Raw genomic sequence first — 24075 nt, forward strand, 5'->3', positions numbered from 1 at the left:
AGGCTGAGTTCCTGGAAGAAGAATCTCAGAACTTTACAAGCTGAAACTTTATAAAAGTTGAAGATACTAGTTTGTTTTTGCTGATCATAGCTTTATGCTATAATGATATAATGCTATAATTTATGCTATAATGATAGCATAAAGCTATGATCTTAGCCGAGAAAATTAACTGCAGAATGGGCAGACAGGATCAGGGAAGGAGAATGCCCAATTAATGGCCAAATGAGGCAGGGGTGGTAGTGGGGGGGCGGGGTGCAGAGAGAGAGGCGGGGGGAGCAAGGGAGGTGGGGGAAGCAGGCCTTCATGGCATCCGGAGGGCGCTACCTGGGCGAGACAGGTAAAAACGCACAAGGCAGCGAGAGATTACAACGGGGAAATACACGATGGGGCTGCAAGCAAAAGCACAGAGCAAACACAGCAACCCCGTACAAACGCAGGGGAGAGCAGGAGCCCGCGCCCTAGGGGCAGGAAGCGGCCAGGTGGGCCACTAGCCACTGTAGGGTCAGACGGCGGCGTCCCCGGGACCCCCCGTAAATTCATGACGTGATGAACGGACAGCGCCCACTTTTCTCTCTCCCCTGGATGCTGGTTCAGCTCCTACTGCTCTTCGCCGGCACCCCCTGCGCAGGCACAAGCAGCACAGTAACAAGGGCTGCAGTCCCGCGGGCAGGTGAGGAGCCTGTCCCTGACCCCCTGCATCCCGGGAGGAATAGTGCTCCTCCACTGCCCCCAAATCTAATGCCACTCATTCAGATGCTGCCTGGTGAGTCTGTTTCAGCCCTGATTCAAACATAAGGTTCTGGATGGTCCATGTGTGATACTTCTGTACCAGGATAATCATTTGGGGACCCTAAGTTTTAGCTTTAAAGATATTATTTCATGAAGTTCAATCAATAGCATATCACTCATCTGTGCATTTTTTACTTAAATAAGTGAAAGTTACTCACTTCTAGGCCACAATTATAAAAACAGTTGTCACAAAACCGAAATAATGCTATTAAATTCTACCTAGAAACTACTACTGGATCAACAAAAAGTTGATTACCCACACATATTACAGACACCTCAAACAGTTTCACAAAGTGAATTCATTCTTTTCTTTCCAAATCTTCTCTATTAACCTGTGAAAAACTTCAAGTTTACTAATCTATAAAGTGGAGATAATAATAATTCTTAAACCTAATGGGGTTATTATGAGAAATGAATGAAATAATGTATGCACAGTGCTTAGTAAGTGGCAGTAATACAATAGGAATTCAATAAATGCTGGCTATTACTTGTTATTTCTGTTCTCAGTGCAAAGAATGCTGAGCTCTAGTACTGCTTTGCATTCAAAGAGGAAATCCAATCACAGTAACATTTGGGTGTCTAAATAGAGTGGGGGCTGGAACACAGAACGTAAAGACCATCAGAGTACCCATGCAACTAGATAGTAAATGTGTATATTGCAAACACTTCTATTTGAAGAAAATTAAATGAGGTAATGGTTAAAAATGTAAATACACAGCACTTCAAAAAGGGACAGAATGGATTTCACAGGCCACTTAAAATTGAAAGGAAATCCTTTATAAAATTTTTGCTGTGCAGGGCATCACAGTCAGATGCCTGTGCTCACAAATATTTTTTTGACTGAATTCAAATGTGTCCTGGGAAACAAAGATAACTTGATATTGTTTAGGTATTTCTACAAATTGAGAAACTCATGTTAATAGCCAGAATCTGCAAAAGCTGTCGGAGGCCAAACATATGAAGCAAATTGCTAAGATTAAGGTATAAACTAAAGAAACTAAACACACATCTGACCTGCCAGATGTAGCTCACGCCAGCTCAGTTTCAGATGACATGAGAACCATTAAGAAATGAGGCCAGGAGGTACAGGGTTGCACATACAATGGCTGTGGCTGCTGGCCTCAGTCTTTTGTCAAAATATCACCTTATGTGTACAAACACCGTTCACAGCTGCCTGCAGCGTAAAGGCTATTTATTGCTGATGGAGATTCATGCAGACTACTGGGAAGAAGTGAATTTCCCAGCATACTTTCTACCTACTACAGTTCTCTGTAATCCAAGGCTTCTCCTCACTCCCAGCTTTAGAAATCATTCTGCCTCATCAATTAGGACCACCTAGATTAAGTCTAAGACAAGAGATTAAAAAGCCATGCCCCTTCCTCCCAGGCTATCTGAAGCTGACCAGAAACAAAAACATACACTAACAACCAAATAAATGGTTGTTAACCATTAAATGTTAACCATTTAATGAACCTTTTTTTTCTGGTTTTTGCCAGTGGAAAGTAAAACTGAATCCTTAATAGCAATGAAAACTGTGGTAAAATATATATAAAATCTACCACTTTAAAGCATGTACCCCAGTGTCACTACCCCTTTTTTAAACTTAGGTTTATATCACCATTCTGGAAGAATGCACACTTAGATAAATAGTTCACATGGCATAAAATTCACCCTTTGGGGACTTCCCTAGTAGTCAAGGGACACGGTTCAATCCCTGATAGGCGAACTAAGATCACATATGCTGCAGAGCAACTAAGTTCATGAACTGCAACTACTGAGCCCCAGTGTTACAACAAAGTCCCAGTACCACAACTACTGATCCCCAGCACCATGACTACTGAGCCCCAGCACCACAACTACTGAGCCCCAGTGTTACAACAAAGCTCCAGTACCACAACTACTGAGCCCTAGCGCCATGACTACTGAGCTCCAGCATGATGACTGCTGAATCCCAGGGCCACAACTACAGAGCCCCAACGCCACAACTCAGAATCCATGGGCTGCAATGAAAGATCCCGCCTGACTCAACAAAGACCCCCGCATGTCCACAGCTAAGATCCGGTAGAGTCAATACAAACACAAATTCACCCTTTTAAATAAGTACACAAATTCAGTGGATTTTAGTATATTCAGAGTTGTACAACCATAATCACTATCTGATTTTAGAATCTTTTTATCAAACCCAAAAGAAATCCAAGTCCATTAAGCAGTCACACCCACTGCCAGTCCATGGTTACCACAAATCTACCTCTGTCTCTCTAGATTTGCCTATTCTGGACATTTCACATAAATGAAATTATACAGTAGGTGGCTTCTGTGTCTGCCTTCTTTCACTTAGAACCTTAAAGTGTTTCAGGTTCATATACTAGCACAAATCAGTCCTTCACTCCTTTTTCAGGCTGAATACTGTTCCACTGTATGAATGAAACACAATTTATCCACTCCACTGAAGGACATTTGAGCACACAAGCTTAAGGGCAGTTTTACAAACATCAGGCTCATGTGGTTCTTGAACAAAACATTATTCTAGTTGAGGATAGAAGAAATCAACATATTTCTTTACCTGGAGAGGTATTTATTTCTACCTCCAACTTTCTGGCATTCCCAAAAGTGGTTCCTCACAGTTTATGCCCTGAATCTCATATAATACCTCCTATCTAAGTGGTTACTGAGGCCTGAGATTAGAATCATAAATACACTTTCCTACAATCATTTACCATATTAGATCCCAGCTCAGGCTGAAAACATTCTGGGAGGGCAGAGACTATTGCTTGCACTGCATGCAGCGCAATTCCTGGTCCCACTAGGGTCTCAGTTAATTTATTCAACAAAAGAGTAAGAATCAGGTGCTAATTCTTAAGTCATTTAATACTAAAATTGTGCCAAAAGTTAAACAGAGAAAAGATACATACTAATAAAATGCTACTCTATTAGCAAAAGCATGTAAAAAATAAACCAGCTGGAAAATCCCTTATGACACTGATGTATCCTCTCCTAGAGAAGGGTAAAGCTATGCTAGTTGAAAGGCATTTGAAAAGAACTTGTGGGGGGGCAAAGAGTGGGAATGCACAAAACAGCATTTTCTTTAAAAACCCATGACAGACATAAGTACTACAGTAAACAGTTCCAAATGATAATTTGTCACAGAAGCTTTCCTGATGGCATGTGCTTAAATGAAAGCAGATCCATCCAGCACAGGGAAGAGCACCATACTGTATCTGTAGGCAAATGAACAGTACCCACCATTCAATGTCAACTAGCTCCAGCTAATGTTTGAAAAATTCTTAAAACTACTTCTGAGGCTCATGACATGACATGATTGGACACTGACCACAGCACATAAAAAGTCCCAGTGTAGTCATTTTCTGCCTATAAAAGTAAAGACACGCTATACGATGGGTAGAGCTGTGATTATAGTACTTTTCCAATTATATCAAGCATGTACTGTAACAAGATGAGGAGAGAATGGCTATTCTGAAATGGATAAAGTAAACACCACCACAGTTTAAAAAAAAGGTTGTGGCAAGGAGACACAGTATGCCAGAAAAAGGAAATAATATCCTAAGTAATATCCTAAGGTTCTCAGTATTTTTTTTTTTTGCTGTTTAATTACATATTTTACTCTTATGAGCTAATATATAGTCTGATCCAATTTTAGAAAGAAAAGGTAGAGCTGACATAATAGTACCATGAAAACTGTGTTGATATTAGACCCAATTTCAAGTTATAGTGATGAATCCTTTAATTTTCAAGTTATAGTTATGAATCCCTTAATTTTCCAACTCAGATTTCACAAGCACACTGTGACATCAAAACAGCCGCAAGGAATTGAAAAAGAGGCAAAAACATTGATTTCAGGAATTGCTCATATGTAGGGGAAAACATCAACTCATAGGTGGCAGAAATACAAACTACCTTCAGTTTTAACACTTTACAATTTATCTTCCATACTATGATAGCTTTTCCATTTAAGTACAAAGAATAGAAAAATAATCTACAAAGATAATTTTATAAGGCTTCCTCTATTTCTAGGTCTACTGTTCCTTCATTTCTCTCAAACAAATAAACCAAACAGTGCATCACTACTGTTTTATGCCACTGTGTCTACCTTCTCAGAGATGCAGATATACAAATATGAGCTAGCATATTAATGAGTCTTAGAATCTAGGCACAGAACAGTCATGGTTTCATTCTTATCTTCCAAAAAGAAGTTATACTGAAGAGTGGTGATCCTGTACTTGATCGCCTTTGTATCTCTGAAACACACAAGCTGTCATACACCACCCCACCCCGGGCTTCTGTGTGTTAAGTGAGGTGAGGGTGTCACACGTCCCTCTTCTCACACCATCAGTTATGATAGGCCTTCTGACCACCCCTACAGCATTAATTTTCAGAGGATGGAGATGGCACAATTCTAGGTAGTATTCAAGAATTCTCTTGGTGATCCAAACCTCAAAGATGAGGTTATTACTGTTTTTAGATGAAGTAATCCACTACCATGTGACCTGCAGTCACAGAGTCCAGAATCCAAACATACTGTTGTCATGCAGTACACCTCCATGACCTTGGCCAAATTACTTACCTTTTATAAATCAGTCTCCTTGTGCAAAAGTGCAAATAGTAAGTAACTACTCAGATGTGCCATTTGGTGATTAATTTAAATTATATAAAATGCTGACTATAGCACAATGCCTGGCACATTGTTTACCTAATAAATAATCACCATCCTCATAACAGAGTATAGTATTCACAAAAAGATTTGGGGACCATAATACTAATGATCATTTAATGGAAGTTTAGAAATAAACTTTAGGGAAAGGACTAAAACAACACACTATTAATTTAAAAATGAAAGTGAAGGTCACTCAGTTGTGTCAGACTCTTTGCAACCCCATGGACTATACAGTCTATGGAATTCTCCAGGCCAGAATACTGGCGTGGGTAGCTTTTCCCTTCTCCAGGGGATCTTCATATTTAAAACCTTAAAACCCATAAAATTCAATACATTGAAGTAAAGGCTCACAGCTGATTTTGTGATGTTTAATCTATGCATCACAAAAGTCACTGATTTATAAACTCAGTAATCTATTAGTTAGTCTTCAATAATACCAGGTGAAAAGCATATAACTCAGGGTATGTTAAAAATAATTTCTCTCAAAATAAATAGTTAAGAAATAGTAATATTTTGAGTATCTTACAATAATTGCTATGAAGTCCAAGATCATTTATTTTCATTTTAAAGAAAGTTCAATGTATACAGAATTCACCACTATATATATCTACATAAGTCAATCTTTTTGCAATGAATACAACATTTCTAAATATGGCTTTCTTTATATACTGTGCCTATTATTTGCTTCTTATAATTCACTTATAATTACTCCTTTTATATTTTCTTTACCTTTGCTTTTTCATTTAAAATTTTTCTTCAGTTAAATTAAGTAACTATTTTAGAAATGCAACGGACAGCATTTTTCAGCTCTGCTGTTTTTTGGTGGAATTACATAGTAAGCCATTAGGGTGTTGTTGTTTAGTCACTAAACCGTGTCAGACTCTTTGGTGACCCTATGGACTGCACACAGCCTGCCAGGCTCCTCTGTCCATGGGATTTCCCAGGCAAGGATACTGGAGAAGGTTGCCATTTGCTTCTCCAGGGGATCTTCCCAGCCCAGGGATTGACCTGCACCTCTTGCATTGCAGGAAGTCTCCTGCATTGCAGGCAGATTCTTTACCACTGAACCACCAGGGAAACCCCTATATGGGCAGAAGATTTCCCTTTATTATCAAAAATTAGAAATAATATATTATTCTTTTTTGGTAAATCAATGTCATCCTAAGTATATTTCTTATATCAGAAAGAAGTATATGTATAGAAAACTTAACCATACCTTCAAAGACATCTGTCATTTTGCAGATATGGGCAAATGTAGCTCCAGTTGCCCAGGTGTATACTACATCCATTAAGTGAGGTTTAAATGAGCTTAGATAAGTCTCCTCATCAATTTCCAATTTGGCTTCTGCTGAAACTTTTGCAATTCTTTTAGCACATTCCTTTGAAAAGAAAAGATATGCTTCAAATTTCTTACTTATGCTCTCCCATATCACTTTTTCTTTAGGCTTCCAAAGCCAGTATTCTACAAGTTTCCTTTTTCTTCCTTGGTAATAATATGCCTACAATCTGGATGTTCTGCTTCTAAGTAGTCACACTGCCTAACCTATTGTTCAGTAATCAAACAGCAAAGCTTTCTCACTACATTAATTAGAAAAAACAAATCAAAAGCAAGATTTTCACCCAGTAATACCTTTTGTACAATAACCAAAAGTCTTCATTAAAACTATTCAAGAGTGACATTTAACTAATCTGTTTCATTAAGAGAACAAAGACAACAATAACAAAACAGCCTTAGAGAAACAAAAATCCTATGGCGAAATGATGCTTTTCTCCAACAAAGCTTTAAAAAAAGGTACATTTTAAGATTTTCTTTTCCTGATGATAAGAAGTTAAGAGTCATTCTTTTCCCCTGGTAACTGAAAGGGTCAAAAACCCCCAGGCCTATGAAGACTTCACTGGTTCTGGAGTTTAAACTTCTTAGTAACAAGAAAAAGTGCTAAATGTTCCATTACAGAGACCATTTTTATGATTCACTCTTCATTCCTCTCTTGCAATGTCTTACAGTCCATCTTTTCCTGTCTTTTTGCCTAATGCTGAAAAGGTAGATAAAATCATTCTTCCTAAAAAAATAATAAAAGAGACCAATTCATTATTATGAACCAAGGGTCCCCAAACTCTGGGATCTAATACCTGATGATCTGACGTGGAGCTGATTAACAATAACAGAAGTAAAGTGCACACTAAATGTAAAATCATCCCCAAACCACCTGCCCACCCCACCCTGATGGTGAAAAATTTGTCTTCCATAAAGCTGGTCCCTGCTATCAAAAAGCTATGTCTTTGAGGATCCAGAGATAATCTTAAAACCTGATTTTAAAATTTATTATAAACTAGGATAGAAAAATGTAAAACAAATTGAACTAACTCTATCAAGATGCCATTCTTAACATCAAGGAACACAGTGCATGCACTGAATTGCTGATACAGTTTATCTACACTATGCAATGGTAAATCTGTACTCAAAGCAACTCTATATAACTTATTATTTTGGTGAGGAAGATGGTTTTATTTTTAAAATAAAAGTTACAAATGATGTTATCAAAATAGTATTAAATGAAAAAACTAACATCAAATGATATATTTAATTTGAAGGAAGCTGTCTCAGTGGAATGAAAAATACTATGATTAGACTGTCACAAATGTTTATTGCACAATATACTATTCATAAAATATGTAGTTCAAAAAAATCTTACCTGCATTTGACGAAGTGGTCCTGCTAATTGCTCTGTTAATTTGGGCATCTCACTAGACTATAAAAGAAAGGGAAGATTATATACAAAACCCAAGTTTAAAATGCATTATATACTATTTACTTTTAAAAACAAAACAAAGCTTTCATGATATCCATTAATTTCAAATTATAAGACTTCAGTCATTAGCATTTAAAGTTTCTAATTAACTTAATTATGTACACAAAATTATCACTCCTGTCATCCTGAATTATACTATTCTTTTATATTTCAGAGGAAAATACCACACTCCTAAATTTGCAAAGTGTGCTAAATTAGCTATTTTTTGTGACCATAAATAGAACTGAAAGAGAGCAAATACTGTAAACATACATAGTTCAGTTACATCAACATTTATAAACTGTTACATCATACTTTGATTTTTTTAAACAGTTTGATTTCTAGGCAACTTTTAACCTGTGAAAACTAGAAATCTTGGGTAAGTTACATTGGAAGTAACTTACTTGCCTTCAATTTTAATCTTACCCAAGTATTTCTAACTCTCTAACCACTTTGAAAAGTGTTAGCTGCTTAGTCATGTCCTACTCTTTGCAACCCCAGGGACTGTAGCCCTGTAGCCCACCAGGCTACTCTGTCCACGGAATTCTCCAGTAAAGAACACTGGAGTGGGTTGCCATTCCCTTCTTCAGGAGATCTTCCCAACCCAGGGACTGAACCCAGGTCTCCTGCATTGCAGGGAGATTCTTTACCCATCTGAGCCACTAGGGAAGCCCGTTTGAAGACAAAAATTGAAATGAGTTTCACTGTTCTTACTGTTCTCTTTCCATTACTGAAAAGTCCATCAATTTCTCAATTAGAAAAATTAAGTTTCAGGTCTATTACTAACTAATCAAATTAACTTGGACAAGCTGCTTCAATTCTGTGTGTTAGCTTCTTAACAGTCTATGGCACTCAAAACCTACAGACTTGTGATTAGTATAAAGATATTATTAGGTTGGTATAAAAGCAATTTCAGTTTTGCATTATTGAATTATGCCATGTGATATCAGAATACATTCAAATGTGGTTCTGTTATACATCATTTTAATGCTCATTTCTTGCTTTATAAAGCTTTTTGCTAATAAATTATTACTTGCTGTTTATTTTATATGTATTTTAGACTATGGAAAGCAAATTCAAGCAAATTTCTTATTCAAGTTCAAAAGGAGTGAGAAAGCAGTGGAGACAACTCGCAACATCAACAATGCATTTGACCCAGGAATTGCTAATGAATATACAGTGCAGTGCTGGTTCAAGAAGTTTTGCAAAGACGACTAGAGCCCTGAAGATGAGGCGAGCAGTGACTGACCATCAGAAGTTAACGGCAATCACCTAAGAGGATCATTGAAGCTGATCCTCTTCCATCTACACAAGAAGTTGCCCAAGAACTCAACAGTGATCACTGTATGCTCATTTGGCATTTGAAGGAAACTGAAAGGGTAAAAAAGCTCGATAAGTGGGTGCTTCATGAGCTGACTGAAAATCAAAATATTCATCATTTTGAGGTGTCATCTTCTCTTATTCTACTCAACAACGGACCATTTCTCAACTGGACTGTGATGTGCAATGAACAGTGGATTTTATACGACAGTCAGAGACAACTAGCTCATTGGCTGGATGCAGAAAAAGCTCTACGGCACTTCCCAAACCCAAACTTGCTCCAAAAAAAGGGTCATGGTCCCTGTTTGGTGGTCTGCTGCTTGTGTGATCCATGACAGCTTTCTGAATCCTGGCGAAACCATTACATCTGCGAAGTATGCTCAGCAAGTCAATGAGATTACCCAAAACTGCAATGCCTACAGCAGGCACTGATCAACAGAAAGGGCCCAATTCTCCACGACAACACTTGACGGCATGTAGCACAACCAACGCTTCAAAAGCTGAACGAATTGGGCTGCAAAGGTTGGCTTCATCTGCCATATTCACCTGACCTCTCACCAACTCAATACCACTTCTTAAAGTATCTCGACAACTTTTTGAAGGGAAAATGCTTCCACAACCAGCAAGATGCAGAAAGTGCTTTCTATGAGTTCATCAAATCCCAAAGCACGAATTTCTATGCTACAGGAATAAACAAACTTATTTCTCATTGGTAAAAATATGTTAATTATAATGGTTCCTATTTTGGTTAATAAAGATGAACTTGAGCCTAGTTATAATGATTTAAAAGTCAGGGTCCGAAACTGTAATTACTTTTGCCAATCTAATATTAAGGAACAATTAATTTTGACAAAGGTAGACTTACTATATAAAAAATTATTACAAGAAATGTATGTATATATGTGTGAAACAAGATTTAAAGTAATTATAGGTAAGTTAAATAAAAACCAAACTACAGGCTAGTTGTAACAGATCTGCCTTTAAGCATCAATATTTATATAGGACTTGGTTTTGATTTGTATCAGGTATATATTATATAATAAATTATGAACCAGGTTCTGTGTTATTCCTGTTAAAACAAAAAAATCATGATAAATAATGAGAAAGCAAAATGGCCAGAAGGAACTCAATATCTCAGTTTAGTGAAAAGTAGGCAAGACTGTAAATGTTTTTGATATTGCATCCATTCCCTGGTCACCAGTTACTGATCACTTCCTCTTTCCTGGTCACTATTAGAAGAAGGCACTGGTCATGATGTAAGTAAGTTAAGTGTCTGTCATTTTACCAACACGCTCCCACCAGGTACATGTGTTTGCCCGCTGTCTCTCCTTTAGGTCTTGATTCAAATTTTACTATCAGTGAGGCTTTTTTTGATCACCTTATTTAAAATAGTAAACGCAGCCCCCCCTCAATGATTTCTATTTGCCTCCTTTGCTTCACTTTTCTCCAAACCCCTCATCCTTCTGACATAATATGTCTGTTAGTGACTTCTTTATCTTCACTGACTAGCATACACAAAAGCATCAGGAAAGCAAGAAATTCTGCTGTCTCTCGGGTCTAGGTCTCTGCACTGCACACAATGGGTGATTAATAAGCATTTGAAAAACACTTGATACTATAAAGACTGTGTAATCTTGTATTACTGTTAATGATATAAAAAATAAGGACAGAGTTTCAGAAATAACACATTTTAAAATAGAAATTATCAGCATTGATAATCAATATCTTACTGTATTTACCTTCTTCTCTGGCTAGAAAATACTTTTTAAAGTATCAACAACATTCCATGTTACTTTCAACACAATTATCCATTTTGATGTTGAAGGCACTGTAAGAATGATGACATTACATACAGCATAGTGGGGCCTCACTGAACAAATCTTTACTACACATAGTGACATCTTGCCCCAAGATTTATAAACTATGGTTTGGTGAAGCCCAACTCCTGTGAAGAGGTAACACACTTCGCCTCTCAGAAGACAGGAATTTTGTTTTTCCACATTAAAAACAAAAAACACAACACAGTATAAGAAATTAGCTAGAAGACAAAGTCTGCCATAGGCAGAAAATCATCAACCCCCAAACAATCTGTAAACCTTAGATCTGTTCAAATAAAATCTGACAAACATTCTTAATTATCTCGGAAATTAATGTAGTAAGACTTTGAACCTAAGGAAAACAGCCAAACATAATATTTCATAAAGAAATGCATTCCTCACAAGCAGATTACATTATTTCCTAAGTACACAGCAGGCATTCTTAGGAGAGCATAAATCATTTTTCGATTACTGTCCTACTTATTATCATGGCCACTATACTTGTAATGTTAATATGTAATCAGAGAGCTTAAAGAAAAAGTGCCCAGACCTAGTTCAAGAAGTTATGTAACTGATCTGATTAATAAATAAATAGTTAATGGATAAATAGATTAATGGCAGAACTGCAAAAACAAATCTGTCTTACACAATTTACTTTTTTAAAAATTAAACTAAGTATATATCATAAAAGGTCTAAAAATTTACATAACATTGAATTATTTTTAGAAGGCAAATATCCTTACTCTTACTTCATTAATTTTATACACAGTGAATAAAATCTTGAATTTGAAATGTGAAACATGTATTTTACTCTTTTAAACAAATACTGGCTTTTGAATTCAAGTAAAGGGCTTCCCAGGTGATGCAGTGGTAAAGATTCCACCTGCCAATGCAGGGGACGCAGGTTTGATCCCTGGGGTTGAGAAGATCCCCTGAAGTAGGAAATGACAACCCATTCCAATATTCCTGTCTAGAAAATTACATGGACAGAGGAGCCTGTTGGGCTACAGTCCACAGGGTTGTAAACAATCAGATGCGACTGAGCACAATGGATGATTAGTGTTCTCATGGTCCATCCAGCACTTCATTTTTTTTTATTTCTTAGAAGTTGCTGGAAGTCAACTAACTACTCATTTGAAAAGATTATTGATGAGAATCTTATGGCCATTACCTCAAATCTTGCCTATGAAAACAAAGATTTCAGCCGCTAGTATCAATATAATCAGCTGCCTCACAGTTCCTCTCCAAAACTGAGAAAAGGCGTATTCATTCAATCTCATTCTCTTTTCATTTTTACTAGTTTGCCTAATTTTACGTGTTCTTTTTCCTTCTAGGACTGTCTGACTAAGCCAGACCTTCAAATAATGCACTGGGTTGTAGAACAAATTTACAACTTAGAATCTGACTAATAATGATTGTCTATAAATAAAATTCTACTTTATTCTTTTCTGATAATATACCTATTAATATGTGAATATGAAAGTCATTTTATAATTTAAAAATTGATAATATTAAAATTAAACCATAAAAATGCAAATTAATAAATAAGATGTGCTAAATACATAAACTCACATTCTCTTGAAACACAAAGCAGCTCAGCAGTGCTGTTGCTTGTTCTGCAGACAGGTCATTGAAAAGGCCATTAAACATCATCTCAGTTAGAAGGAGCTCATCAGCACTGGACCACCACCACAAAAAAAAACACAAAACTCCAAATATCAGAGTATAAAAACACATATTATACCCACACATCCTTAAGACATAGTTTTAAATTAAGACTTATCTAACTAAGGAAATGGCAGGTCTTTATATTTATGAATAAATCAATAGTAAATGTGAAATGGGTGTCTCATATAAAGAGCTCATCCTAGCAAACACCAAAACAGATATTCATCGAAAAAATCTTTTCTTGACTCTCAGAATACCAAAAAAATCAGCCATTAGCATTTATTACCTAGGTTTAAGGACCTTTTAAATTGTTTGTAGCTCAATTAAATTTGAATTATTTTTACAAATAACTTTAAAAAACAGAAAATGAAAAACAACTTTATTAGACATCTTAATTAGAATGTATCCATAGCAGACACACATTTTGCAAACTTCCTATGATTTCTAAAAGAAAAGTCACAAACCATCAATCTTTACAGTAATAACTAATCAAAAAAAAAAGTCAAAAGCTAAATATGGGTTCCAAGTGATAAACAGAGTTAAGTTCCTAACAGCAAAAGCAAAAGGACAAAAATACAAATAAGACTACTTCTATAATCTAATGTGGGAGAGGCAGATGAGAAAGATAATAAGCACATGATAGCAATTTAGTAGAGATTTATATAGGCAATTATGCAAAAAAAAAAAGTTGACACTAAAATCAATCTGAAGCAACTCAAAGCCAAGTTTCAGAAGATCTTGAAAAAAAACATGCAGGAATGGGGAATGATGGAAAGGTCATGCTAAATGCAAGAAACATGTGTGGGATGTGGCAACAGAAGGGATACACAGCAAAGGGCAAGAATATACTCAATTATGGATTTTATTTTAAAAGCAACAGAAAATCATTGACAGACTTTTACCAAAGAATGACATGCTAGGATTTATGCTTTGGAAAGACAATTCTGAAAGCAAGAGAATAAAGGATGGGTTGCAGAAACTTATAAAAGGAATGTACTTCAGTTAGTGGGAACAGTTAAAACAGCACAGAGACAGAAAACAATCATGAAGATGTGGAAAGAGAGTAAGAAGGGAGAGGAGGAATCTAGGATGACTCCTCAGTTTTTGCCTGCAGTGGTTTTATTCTCCAAGATAGATCAGAAGGAGAGGCAAATCTGGGGGAAAAGTAATGTGCTTTGGTATATGATGTTGTTATCTTTATCTCTCTAAATATTCTTTCTTCCAAGACTAAATCTAGCTGCAGATATCCAAGAGAAATACATCAATTATTTAATAATATATTAAATTTATATTAATTTAATAATTTAAAATAAACTTAATATCAATCTTAATTTAATAATTCAATTATTGAATACTATATAACATCACAAAGAAATAATTCCAATAACATTAATTTTGGCATTTAAATAAGCAGAGCGATGTTATAGTCTAAATTTAAATCCTGCATACATTATTAACTTTATAGTACTGAGGTTTCTTTAATTACAAAGCAGGAAAGCTTAATTTTATCAAGGTTAAAGGAAAGCTATTCAATACAAGCCTGTGGGCCAAATCTAACACGAAGTGTTTTATATTTAGCTTGCATAGGAACCTAAAAACATAATCTGAAATATTTTGTGAACATTTAAAAATCAAGAGATTTCACAAAAAAAAAAAAAAGAAGAAAGAAACTAGATGTTTGACTTTTCTAAGTTATACTCTGATATCACATTATTTTGTAATAACTAACTGGGGCTGGGTAGTTGCTGCCTCCTTTTGTTGACCTAGAACTGTTCTGTCTGCCACAGAATCTTGGCCTCTGCAGATGTCTGAAGTCGTATCTGAACTAGATGATCCACAAGAACGATATGAATAAGTCTTCATAAGGAATGTCCAAAAGCATTTACAAAGGCTTGTAATTTTCTGACCCCATTCATTAGGGCCTTAGTGAGTACATAAAAGCTACTTTGAGATGACTTTTATGAACTCACAGAGAGTGACTATGGCAAAATATTTTCAAAATGATGGCAGTCACAAGGGATCCTGAGCCAGAACCATCCTAAGGGCCCACTCTTCTGGAATTTCTGACCCACAGAAACAACCAGAGAGAATGAAATGGCTTCTGCTTTAAGTCATTTAGCTTTAAGGTCATTTGTAATGTGGTAGAAGATTCCCAAAATAAACAGCTTATATCTAATATACAAAAGATTATATCTGATTTTAAGCTGTGGCATGCAATATGCTACGTTAGCCCAAAACTTTACATAAAAAAGGACAATGATTTTAGTTTCAAGGTGCGAAACTGTTCGTAACTACAAAAAACTCGGAAGTATAAAAATTCATGTGTAAACTAAGACTACAGTTACATAAAAGTTCCACAGTGCTATAAAATAAAAAGGAAACATGAAAATACTAATGGTGTCTGCATTAATTAGTAAAATCCAAGATTTAAAACCAGTATTTTAATATGAAAAGCACCAAACTTTATTATTTTTAAAACGTTCTTTTTCCAAAAGATTAACAGGCCTCTTTTAAAATCAGTATTCCATTTTAGAATCAGTTTCCTAGAACAACCAGGTATTACCTGCTTATCTCACAAGCCACTCGTCCTTTCATCTCTATGACATCAGAAGATGTAGCAAATCCCAACCTCCTTAAAACACGTTTGCGACATTTGAGCTCATCCATTTGTAGGACAGTTCTTGCTTTCTTTAGTTCTCGCTTTGCGGATTTAATGTCTATTGCAATCTGAGGCATACAAAAGTAAAAAGAAGTTCAATAATAAAGTAAACAAAATAAAAATTATATTTATTCATGAAATGAAACAAAAAATATTATATTGGGGGGAGGGGTGGAGAGGAACATAGCAGTTTCTTACTATTCCAGGATATTATACAAGAATGATGATGTTATCTGAGGTAGCAATCACATCAGCTCCAGCTTTTCATCCTTATGGAATTAGGGGCAACTCAAGAGAAGAAGGAAAGAAAGATAAGTGTATGAATCTTGTGCTCTTTCTCTTTTAAGCCCTCAAACTGCATAAAAATCTGCCTAAAAGCTGGAAAAGGATTTAGCAAAGAAAATAAGTCTTTATTCTGTAGACAGAGATGAAAGTTTAAAAGGAAAATGTTATTTTGAGGTCATACTTTAGGTTAGATGTGTTTTAAAATTACATTAATCTGTAAATATTATATACTCATCAACTGTGACAGAGGATGACAGTACAAAGCAAAAAAACACTGGGATCCTAAAGTGGAGGCTTGAAGTTCAGAAAAACATTGACAGAAAGTTTAGGAACTGAGAAGCTGAAATTCAAAGACTTGGTATTTTGCAGATGCTTTATTAAGCTTCAACTGAGAAGTTAAAGGCAATGACTGTGGTCAGTAACTGACATTGACAGCTAACTATGAATTCTGATTCTTCAAGTGCTTTACATTATTTCATTTAATTCTTACAGCAGACATAAATGTGCATTTTACAGATGAGAAAACCGAGGGAGAGAGAGATTACCAAGTAAACTGGTCAAGATCACAGAGATAGAGAAAAATAAAAACTGGGATTCAAACCCAAGCTTGGGATTTGATGGGATTCAGACTCCAGAATTTAAACTCTTAGCAATTATTTACATTGCTATGAACTGACAAGTCACAATGCTAGGAGGATAAGAAGGAATGCTTTATATGTTACCTAGCATGCTACCTCTATGCCACCTGGCATGTTTATTAGGCCTATCAGAAAAAAAAATTATCTTCTAAAGTTTCTTTAGTTGAAGATGCACCTATGTTATTAGCATAGAAGATTGTGCTAAATATTCAGAGGCATACAAAGCTTACAGGTTGGTAGGAAAGAGTCTACTATTTAAGATTTTTACCTCAGTAATTTTTATACTGATTACATGTTGAAATGTATTCTGGATACACTGAGTTAAATAAAAATCTCATTAAAATTAATTTCACCTGTTTTTCACTTTTTAAAAAAGTGTCTACTAAAGAATTTAAAATTATGTGAGAAGCTTGTATTATATACTGCATGATGCTGTTCTAGATCTTTTTCTATATACCTTAAAAGAACACAGAATAGATTATCCATGTCTGTAAATACATGAATACACAGGTACAGCAGTTTTCCCCACAAAAGTGTGATCAGCTTCCTTTCCCACTTAATACAATCAGGATTTCTTTTCCAAAAAGTACATATACATTTACCTCATTCTTTTTAAGGGTCATTTTGATACCCATTGTGTGGATATGCACAATTCATGTATGTAACTTTCTACTGATGAACTCAGAGGTTGTTTACATTCATTTGCTTTTTCGAACAATGCTACAAGAACATCCTCATATTGCCTCACTTTGTAGAAAGCTGGGTCAGAGGGTATGAGGACTTAAAATGTTGACAGTTGAGAGTCAGATTCTGAAGGGCTTCCTAGGCGGGGCTAAGGAATGTTAAGTTTATCTTGAAGTCTCTAGGTCATAAAATTGTTAAGTCTTCATAGTTTTCTTAAAGTATAAGTAAGGGGGAACAGGGGAGATACCTATTATAATCTCACAACTCACAGTTTTCCTTTCAGTTTCTTTTGGTGTATAACTACTACTCAGCAAAAGTAAAAACATAGTCCACATCAATTTTAGGTCTTACTTTTAGAACTTGATGCTCCTGCATAAGCATTTTTTGCATGTATTGCAGTCTTTATAACAAGTTCATTTAGCCAGACTTTTAGCCAGACACTAGGGCCTTTTTGTTCTATTTGAGCATCTCAGATAATGCCTTTCTCTGGGGATTCAAGTCACATTATCCATGGATACTCTCCAGTTATCACTCAACCAAACTCAGGTCTCTTTGTTGTTGTGTTGAAACTGTTAAATCTGATTCTCTGGTGTAGGGAGTAACTGGAAGCAGGGAGGGAGCTGCAAAGGTCCTGGTGAGAGGTGAGCAGGCGAGGCTCACACTAGCATACTGTGAGCATACTCAGCTTTTAACGTCTCAGTTTCTCATTTTGAGAAGAAACCTTCATGGTGGGCCATGGCACAGTATATATACCACATGTTCACTGAGAACATACTTGCTGTGCCCAGCATGGCACAGGGCCACATCATGTCAGTTCACAAAAAGCTAGGAAGGGGCAGTGCTGTGAAAACCATGAGCTGAGCACATTACTTGATTAGGCCAAGAAGTTTCTACTCATATTATTTATTCAGTAAATACCAGGCATCTACTTCATAAAAACAGGTCATTATGGGAGATATGAGAGAGTACAAGTAAGCTAAAATGAAACACCTGAGCCTAAGGAGCTTAAAATCTAGTTTGTGAGACAGAAAGACAAACACAGTAAGAGTGGCATGTGATAAAAGCTGAAAAAGCATAAAAACAAACAGTTATAAACTTCAAGGAGAAAATGATATTTGGATATACAAGAGATTCTAGTTCAAGAGAAGTGGATAGTGGAAAGAAACGTGTTCACTTCAAAAAGCTTTTTCTAAATTCAGTATTCAGAATGGCTGTAAGAATGCTTTAACTGGTTAGAGAACACAGCTAGTTACCCTAAAAAGGTAAACGACTACTTCTTACCACTAGAACAGCTATAATTAAAAATGCAGACAATAACAAATGTTGGGGAGGATGTGGAGAAACTGGAACTTTAATAAGCTGCTGAGAATATAAAATGGTGAAGCCACTTTGGAACACAGTTTGGCAGTTTCTCAAAAAGTTAAACACAGAGTTCCTCTATGACCCAGCAATTCTACCCAATTCCATCTAAGGGAAATGAAAACATATGTCCACATAAAAACTGTACACAAATGTTTATAGCAGGATTATTCATAACAGCCAAGAAATGGAAAAACTCCAAATGTTCATCAGCTGATGAATGGTAAACAGAATGCGGTATAACACATATATAAGAGAATATTTTTCAGCTATAAAAAGGAATACAATACAAATTCATGCCACAACATGGATGAATCTTGAAGACGTTAACTAAGAAGACAAATACAGAGGCCACATATTGTATTATTTATATGAAACCTCCAGAACAGGCAAATCTATAAGGCAAAAATGAGATTTGCAGCTGCCATAGACTGGAGGGTAGGGAAATGGGGAGTGACTGCTAATAGGTATGAAGTTTCTTTTGTGGGTGATGAGAATGTTCTGGAGTTAGACAGTGGTTATAGTTGTAGACCATACTGTGAATACACTAACAACCACTAAATGGTATGCTTTAAAGGGATGAATGTTATGCTATGTGAATGATATCTCAATTAAAGCAATCAACTTTTTTTTGCTGGTAAGAATTGACAGCTAGACATCTTCCTGCTTTAGCTGATGAGACCAATAGAAAAATAAAATGAAAAAAATATATACTCTTTCATATAGTGAAATACATAGAATTCTATGATAAAAATGTTTCTGCCATACCTGTGCTTTTTTTTCACAAAGTGTATACACAGTTTCCAAATTTGGATCATTGTGAAGAGGATGAGAATACATTCGATGCTCAAAGGCCTCTACTTTCTGGATAACTTTTTTCAATCCTTGATCCTGAATGCCCATGTCATCAATAGGATCTAATAAGGGAACACCATCAGGAAAACGTTTCTGAACTTCCTGAAACAAAATATTTAAAATTCATTTTTCACCTCACAGATAATGTTAGTTAAGACTAAGCTAAACCACTATTTCCTTTTATGTTTTTCCTATGCACATAGACATGTATTATAACTTATTAATAATTCTAATATTTAGAGTTTAGTAAGTTCTGGATGTGGCACAACTTATTGATAAAACCCATTACTGTACATTTACTGCTATAACTTCTTGCCATTATAAATAATCCTGAACTGAACATCTCAAGTGTAAATTTTTTTCAATTTTCTGATTACTTCTTTGGGCTGATTCCTAGGGTGCGTGGTACTGAGTTGAAAGACTTAAAAAGACAAACTTTTTAAGGGACCCAGATTCCCACTGCTACATTTTTTTTTTCTAACATGATTTAACTACTAAATATAATGAGCATGTGAACTCAGAGAAGAGATAGGTTATTACAGTCTGATATCCCACTGGAAGACTTTTAGGGTCTTAGATAGGCCTTAAACGTAAGATAGGATTTGGCCAGTTAGAAGGGTGCATGAGACAAGTGCTCGGGCCTGGTGCACTGGAAAGACCCAGAGGGATCGGGTAGAGAGGGAGGTGGGAGGGGGGATCGGGATGGGGAATACATGCAAATCCATGGCTGATTCATGTCAATGTATGACAAAAACCACTACAATATTGTAAAGTAATTAGCCTCCAACTAATAAAAATAAATAAAAAAAGAAAAAGTATCAGAAGCAAAAAAAAAAAAAAAAAAGGTTACCCACAAAACTTTTTGTAAAATTGTTTTTTTTTTTTTTACCATTAACTCTAAATTTATCTTTTTTTAATTTATTTTTTTTATTTTTTTATTAGTTGGAGGCTAATTACTTCACAACATTTCAGTGGGTTTTGTCATACATTGATATGAATCAGCCAAAAACTTTTTGTAAAATTGTTAAGAGAATTATTCATTTTAAGAAGCCCACATATGGACTACAGCTTAAAAATTCCTACTCTACACGAAAAGCATCCAGTTTTCTCAGATTTTAGTATATGGCCTTTGCTACATAGTAAATGCTCTTCAAATATTTATTTACTAACCAACTAATAATTTTCCATAAGACTATTTTATCCATGTATTAACTATACTACAGTAGTCAAAAGTCTAGGCACATGATTTTATATACAAAAGCTTTTAACACATTCTATAGTTACTTTCATTCATAACCAGTAAAGCAAATATATTTAACATACAACAGTGGTCACATTTTACTTTGTGAGCCCTCCTTTAGACTAACTTGTTGGTAGATTCAGAGAGGGCAATCTACATATAGATCTGCTGCCATGCCACTGTGTTTGTTAAAAATAACTGCCACTACTGGCAGTGTTTATAGTTTTTCTGAAAGAAAGCAATATATTTAAAAGCATATCAATTGCCTTGTTATACAATCTATTTATATTTACATAAAATTTATATTTAATTCATAAAATTAATGTGTATACCTGTATTGATTTTAGAACACTCTGTCTATTGTCCAGTGGTCGAAGGTCTTTAGGGATGTAAAGTCTAACACTGCTGATAGCAGACAGGAGATGCACCAAAACTGGAACAACCTACCAACAGAAAAGTTATATATATATAACAATTAACATTGCACATTTCCAAATTCTGCCATTTCTTAAATTTAGTTTGAATCCTTATAAGAAAACTGCATTTACATTATGTGACAGATATAATAAGTGGATAGTAACCATTGTGGAAGCTTATACATTAATAGAAACTATTATTTTGTTTTAAATATATTTATTTATTTGGCTGCACCAAGTCTTAGTCACAGCATGTAGTATCCAGTTTCCTGACCAGGCATCAAACACGGGCCCCCTGCATTGGAAGCCCAGAGTCTCAGCCACTGGACTATCAGGAAAATCCTTAGAACTATATTTAAAAAGTAAAAACAAATTCAAATCTTTAAGTAACAGGCTAACAAATGGTACATAAAAATAAGTGATTCCCTCAATACAGAATCCATACTTCATTCATTTTTGCATCCTCAGTAATTGGTACTTTTTGAATATCTAAAAGTACTACAGCACTACAAATGAAGGAAAAACTATTTAAGTGTAGATGGCCATGAAATATTCATGTAATCTCTGGATGGGCCAGAATGACTCTGTTAGACATCATCTTGAAAACCAACTATTTTCAAACTTTCCTCCATGCATTCTCCTGACAAGAATACCCTTCCCTCACCATCACACTGAAGCTGGCAAAGCAACAGTGATAAAAGTAATTTTCAGAATACACTGTTTAAAGTGTTAACCTCTACTAATCAACTATTATCCAAAGCTAGCTATATTCTAAGCCATCTTATTTTTTCTGGAAAAATAAATTCAAGATTTATTTCACAGGCAAAAGAAATAGCCACTTTACAAAGTCTTACACAAATGTTGATGAAAAGCTAAATTTCGCATTACATACACTTAAAACTAGAGAAGGGAAAGGTAACTATGGAAATCCCATTTCCTCTTCATATTTCATGTAAAGGAAATAGATTCAGCCAACCCTAAATAGTGCTACACAATCACTGTAGTTGAGAGATGAGATTTCCTTACAAACTGCCTATGGCATTAATTGCCTATATCCAGTAGTCCTACTGAAAATATTAATTTGCAAAAGCAAATAATATTTATATGTATTCAACTTCTTAAGGTATACTTTCCCTCCCTGTTTCATTCTGTGCCTTTGTCATTCAACCACATCAGACAGAAAAACTAGGAATTATTTTTAAAGAGGGCTGTTCTGTGCTCTGCACATGCTGCTTCCATATCTTGGAATGCAGATGTATCTTTAAAAAGTTTCTAAAAAAAATTAAAATAAAATAAAAATAAAAAATAAAAAGTTCTAACATTCCTAAAAATTTGCCTAAATTTCTTTTTTTTTCCCCCATTGATTCAATTTACATTTTTTTTTTCATTTATTTTTATTAGTTGGAAGCTAATTACTTTACAATATTGTAGTGGTTTTTGCCATACATTGACATGAATCAGCCATGGATTTGCATGTGTTCCCCATCCCTATCCCCCCTCCCATCTCCCTCCCCACCCCATCCCTCTGGGTCTTCCCAGTGCACCAGCCCCAAGCACTTGTCTCATGCATCCAACCTGGGCTGGTGATCTGTTTCACCCTTGATAATATACATGTTTCGATGCTCTTCTCGCAAAACATCCCACCCTCAGCTTCTCCCACAGAGTCCAAAAGTCTGTTCTGTACATCTGTGTCTCTTTTTCTGTTTTGCATATAGGGTTATCATTACCATCTTTCTAAATTCCATATATATGTGTTAGTATACTGTATTGCTCTTTATCTTCCTGGCTTACTTCCCTCTGTATAATGGGCTCCAGTTTCATCCATCTCATTAGAACTGATTCAAATGAATTCTTTTTAATGGCTGAGTAATATTCCATAGTGTATATGTACCACAGCTTCCTTATCCATTCATCTGCTAAATTTGTCTAAATTTCATTACTTCTTTTATAAGCTTACAACATGCACATATCTTCGATAAGTCACCTCCTTGAACACAAAATGCTCCCTCCGTTATCTCTAAACCCCTTAAAGTCAGAGACTATATATATTGATGCAATTCATGCTTACGCATGTCCACCTTAATTTCGTTAGTAAGACATGCTAAAGTAAACTGAATAGAAAATGGTTTTTCAGCGGAGGAAAGACACTCAGTTGGCCCACAGGGTTCAGTGAAGGCTTCTCTGGAGAGATTGTCAACTGAACCAAATGAAATCGTATTATTAAGAGCTGCAAAGTTTCTCGTTATCTTTAAGTAAAACAGGCACAGATGCTTATGCTTAATAAAATCTGGGCCTAGAACATGGTAGACAACAAACAGTTTTCACCTAAAATACTAACTCCAATGAATTACTCATCAGATCATTTTCTTAGAAAGAGTCTAAGCTTTGAATGTAAAAGGGAGCCATGAATTATTATCAATGTATGCCAGGAGAGAAGGAGAATGTTGGGATGTATGCCACATATTTGCCATTCCAAGTTGCAGCAACTTAAAAGATTCCTTCGGCTACAATGAATATACGCCAGATTGGGAGAATTTTAGCCTAATTTCAGGCAAGCAGTCAACTGACAAAATAAATGTTAGGGAAAGCTAAATCATATACGTTTCAATGGTGGTGGAATTCTAGAGAACAAAGAAGAGTGAGGAACAAAGACCAAAAGCTAGGTGGCATTCAGAATTATAGATAACTAGGCTTTTAAATGATTATTTTAAAATGTTTAACAATACAGTCTTTCTAATACTGTCAACTCTGAGTCTCACATTCATTTCATCGACCCAAAGCAACAGACTATGATGCTGCAATGGCCGATTTTACTTTGTAGAAACCAATGCCTATTATGACAAGTATCACTACAATGACCTTTCTTCAAAGACCTAGCCAATGT

The 24075-nt window shown here is 35.5% G+C and overlaps 1 protein-coding gene across 1 annotated transcript in view; it reads right to left on the minus strand.

Annotated features, from left to right (window-relative positions):
* Nucleotides 1–24075, minus strand: part of MTREX (Mtr4 exosome RNA helicase) — a 93515-nt gene that overhangs the window by 3877 nt on the left and 65563 nt on the right. The window contains exons 20-25 of the mRNA XM_043887287.1: nt 21108–21218; nt 19449–19637; nt 15619–15782; nt 12960–13065; nt 8155–8211; nt 6678–6840 (exon numbers count right to left, since the gene is read on the minus strand). Of these exons, the coding sequence (XP_043743222.1) occupies nt 6678–6840; nt 8155–8211; nt 12960–13065; nt 15619–15782; nt 19449–19637; nt 21108–21218 (790 nt within the window). The remainder of the gene's footprint in view (nt 1–6677; nt 6841–8154; nt 8212–12959; nt 13066–15618; nt 15783–19448; nt 19638–21107; nt 21219–24075) is intronic.

Source organism: Cervus elaphus, chromosome 25 (genome assembly GCF_910594005.1).
Source record: "Cervus elaphus chromosome 25, mCerEla1.1, whole genome shotgun sequence".
Taxonomy (NCBI): domain Eukaryota; kingdom Metazoa; phylum Chordata; class Mammalia; order Artiodactyla; family Cervidae; genus Cervus; species Cervus elaphus.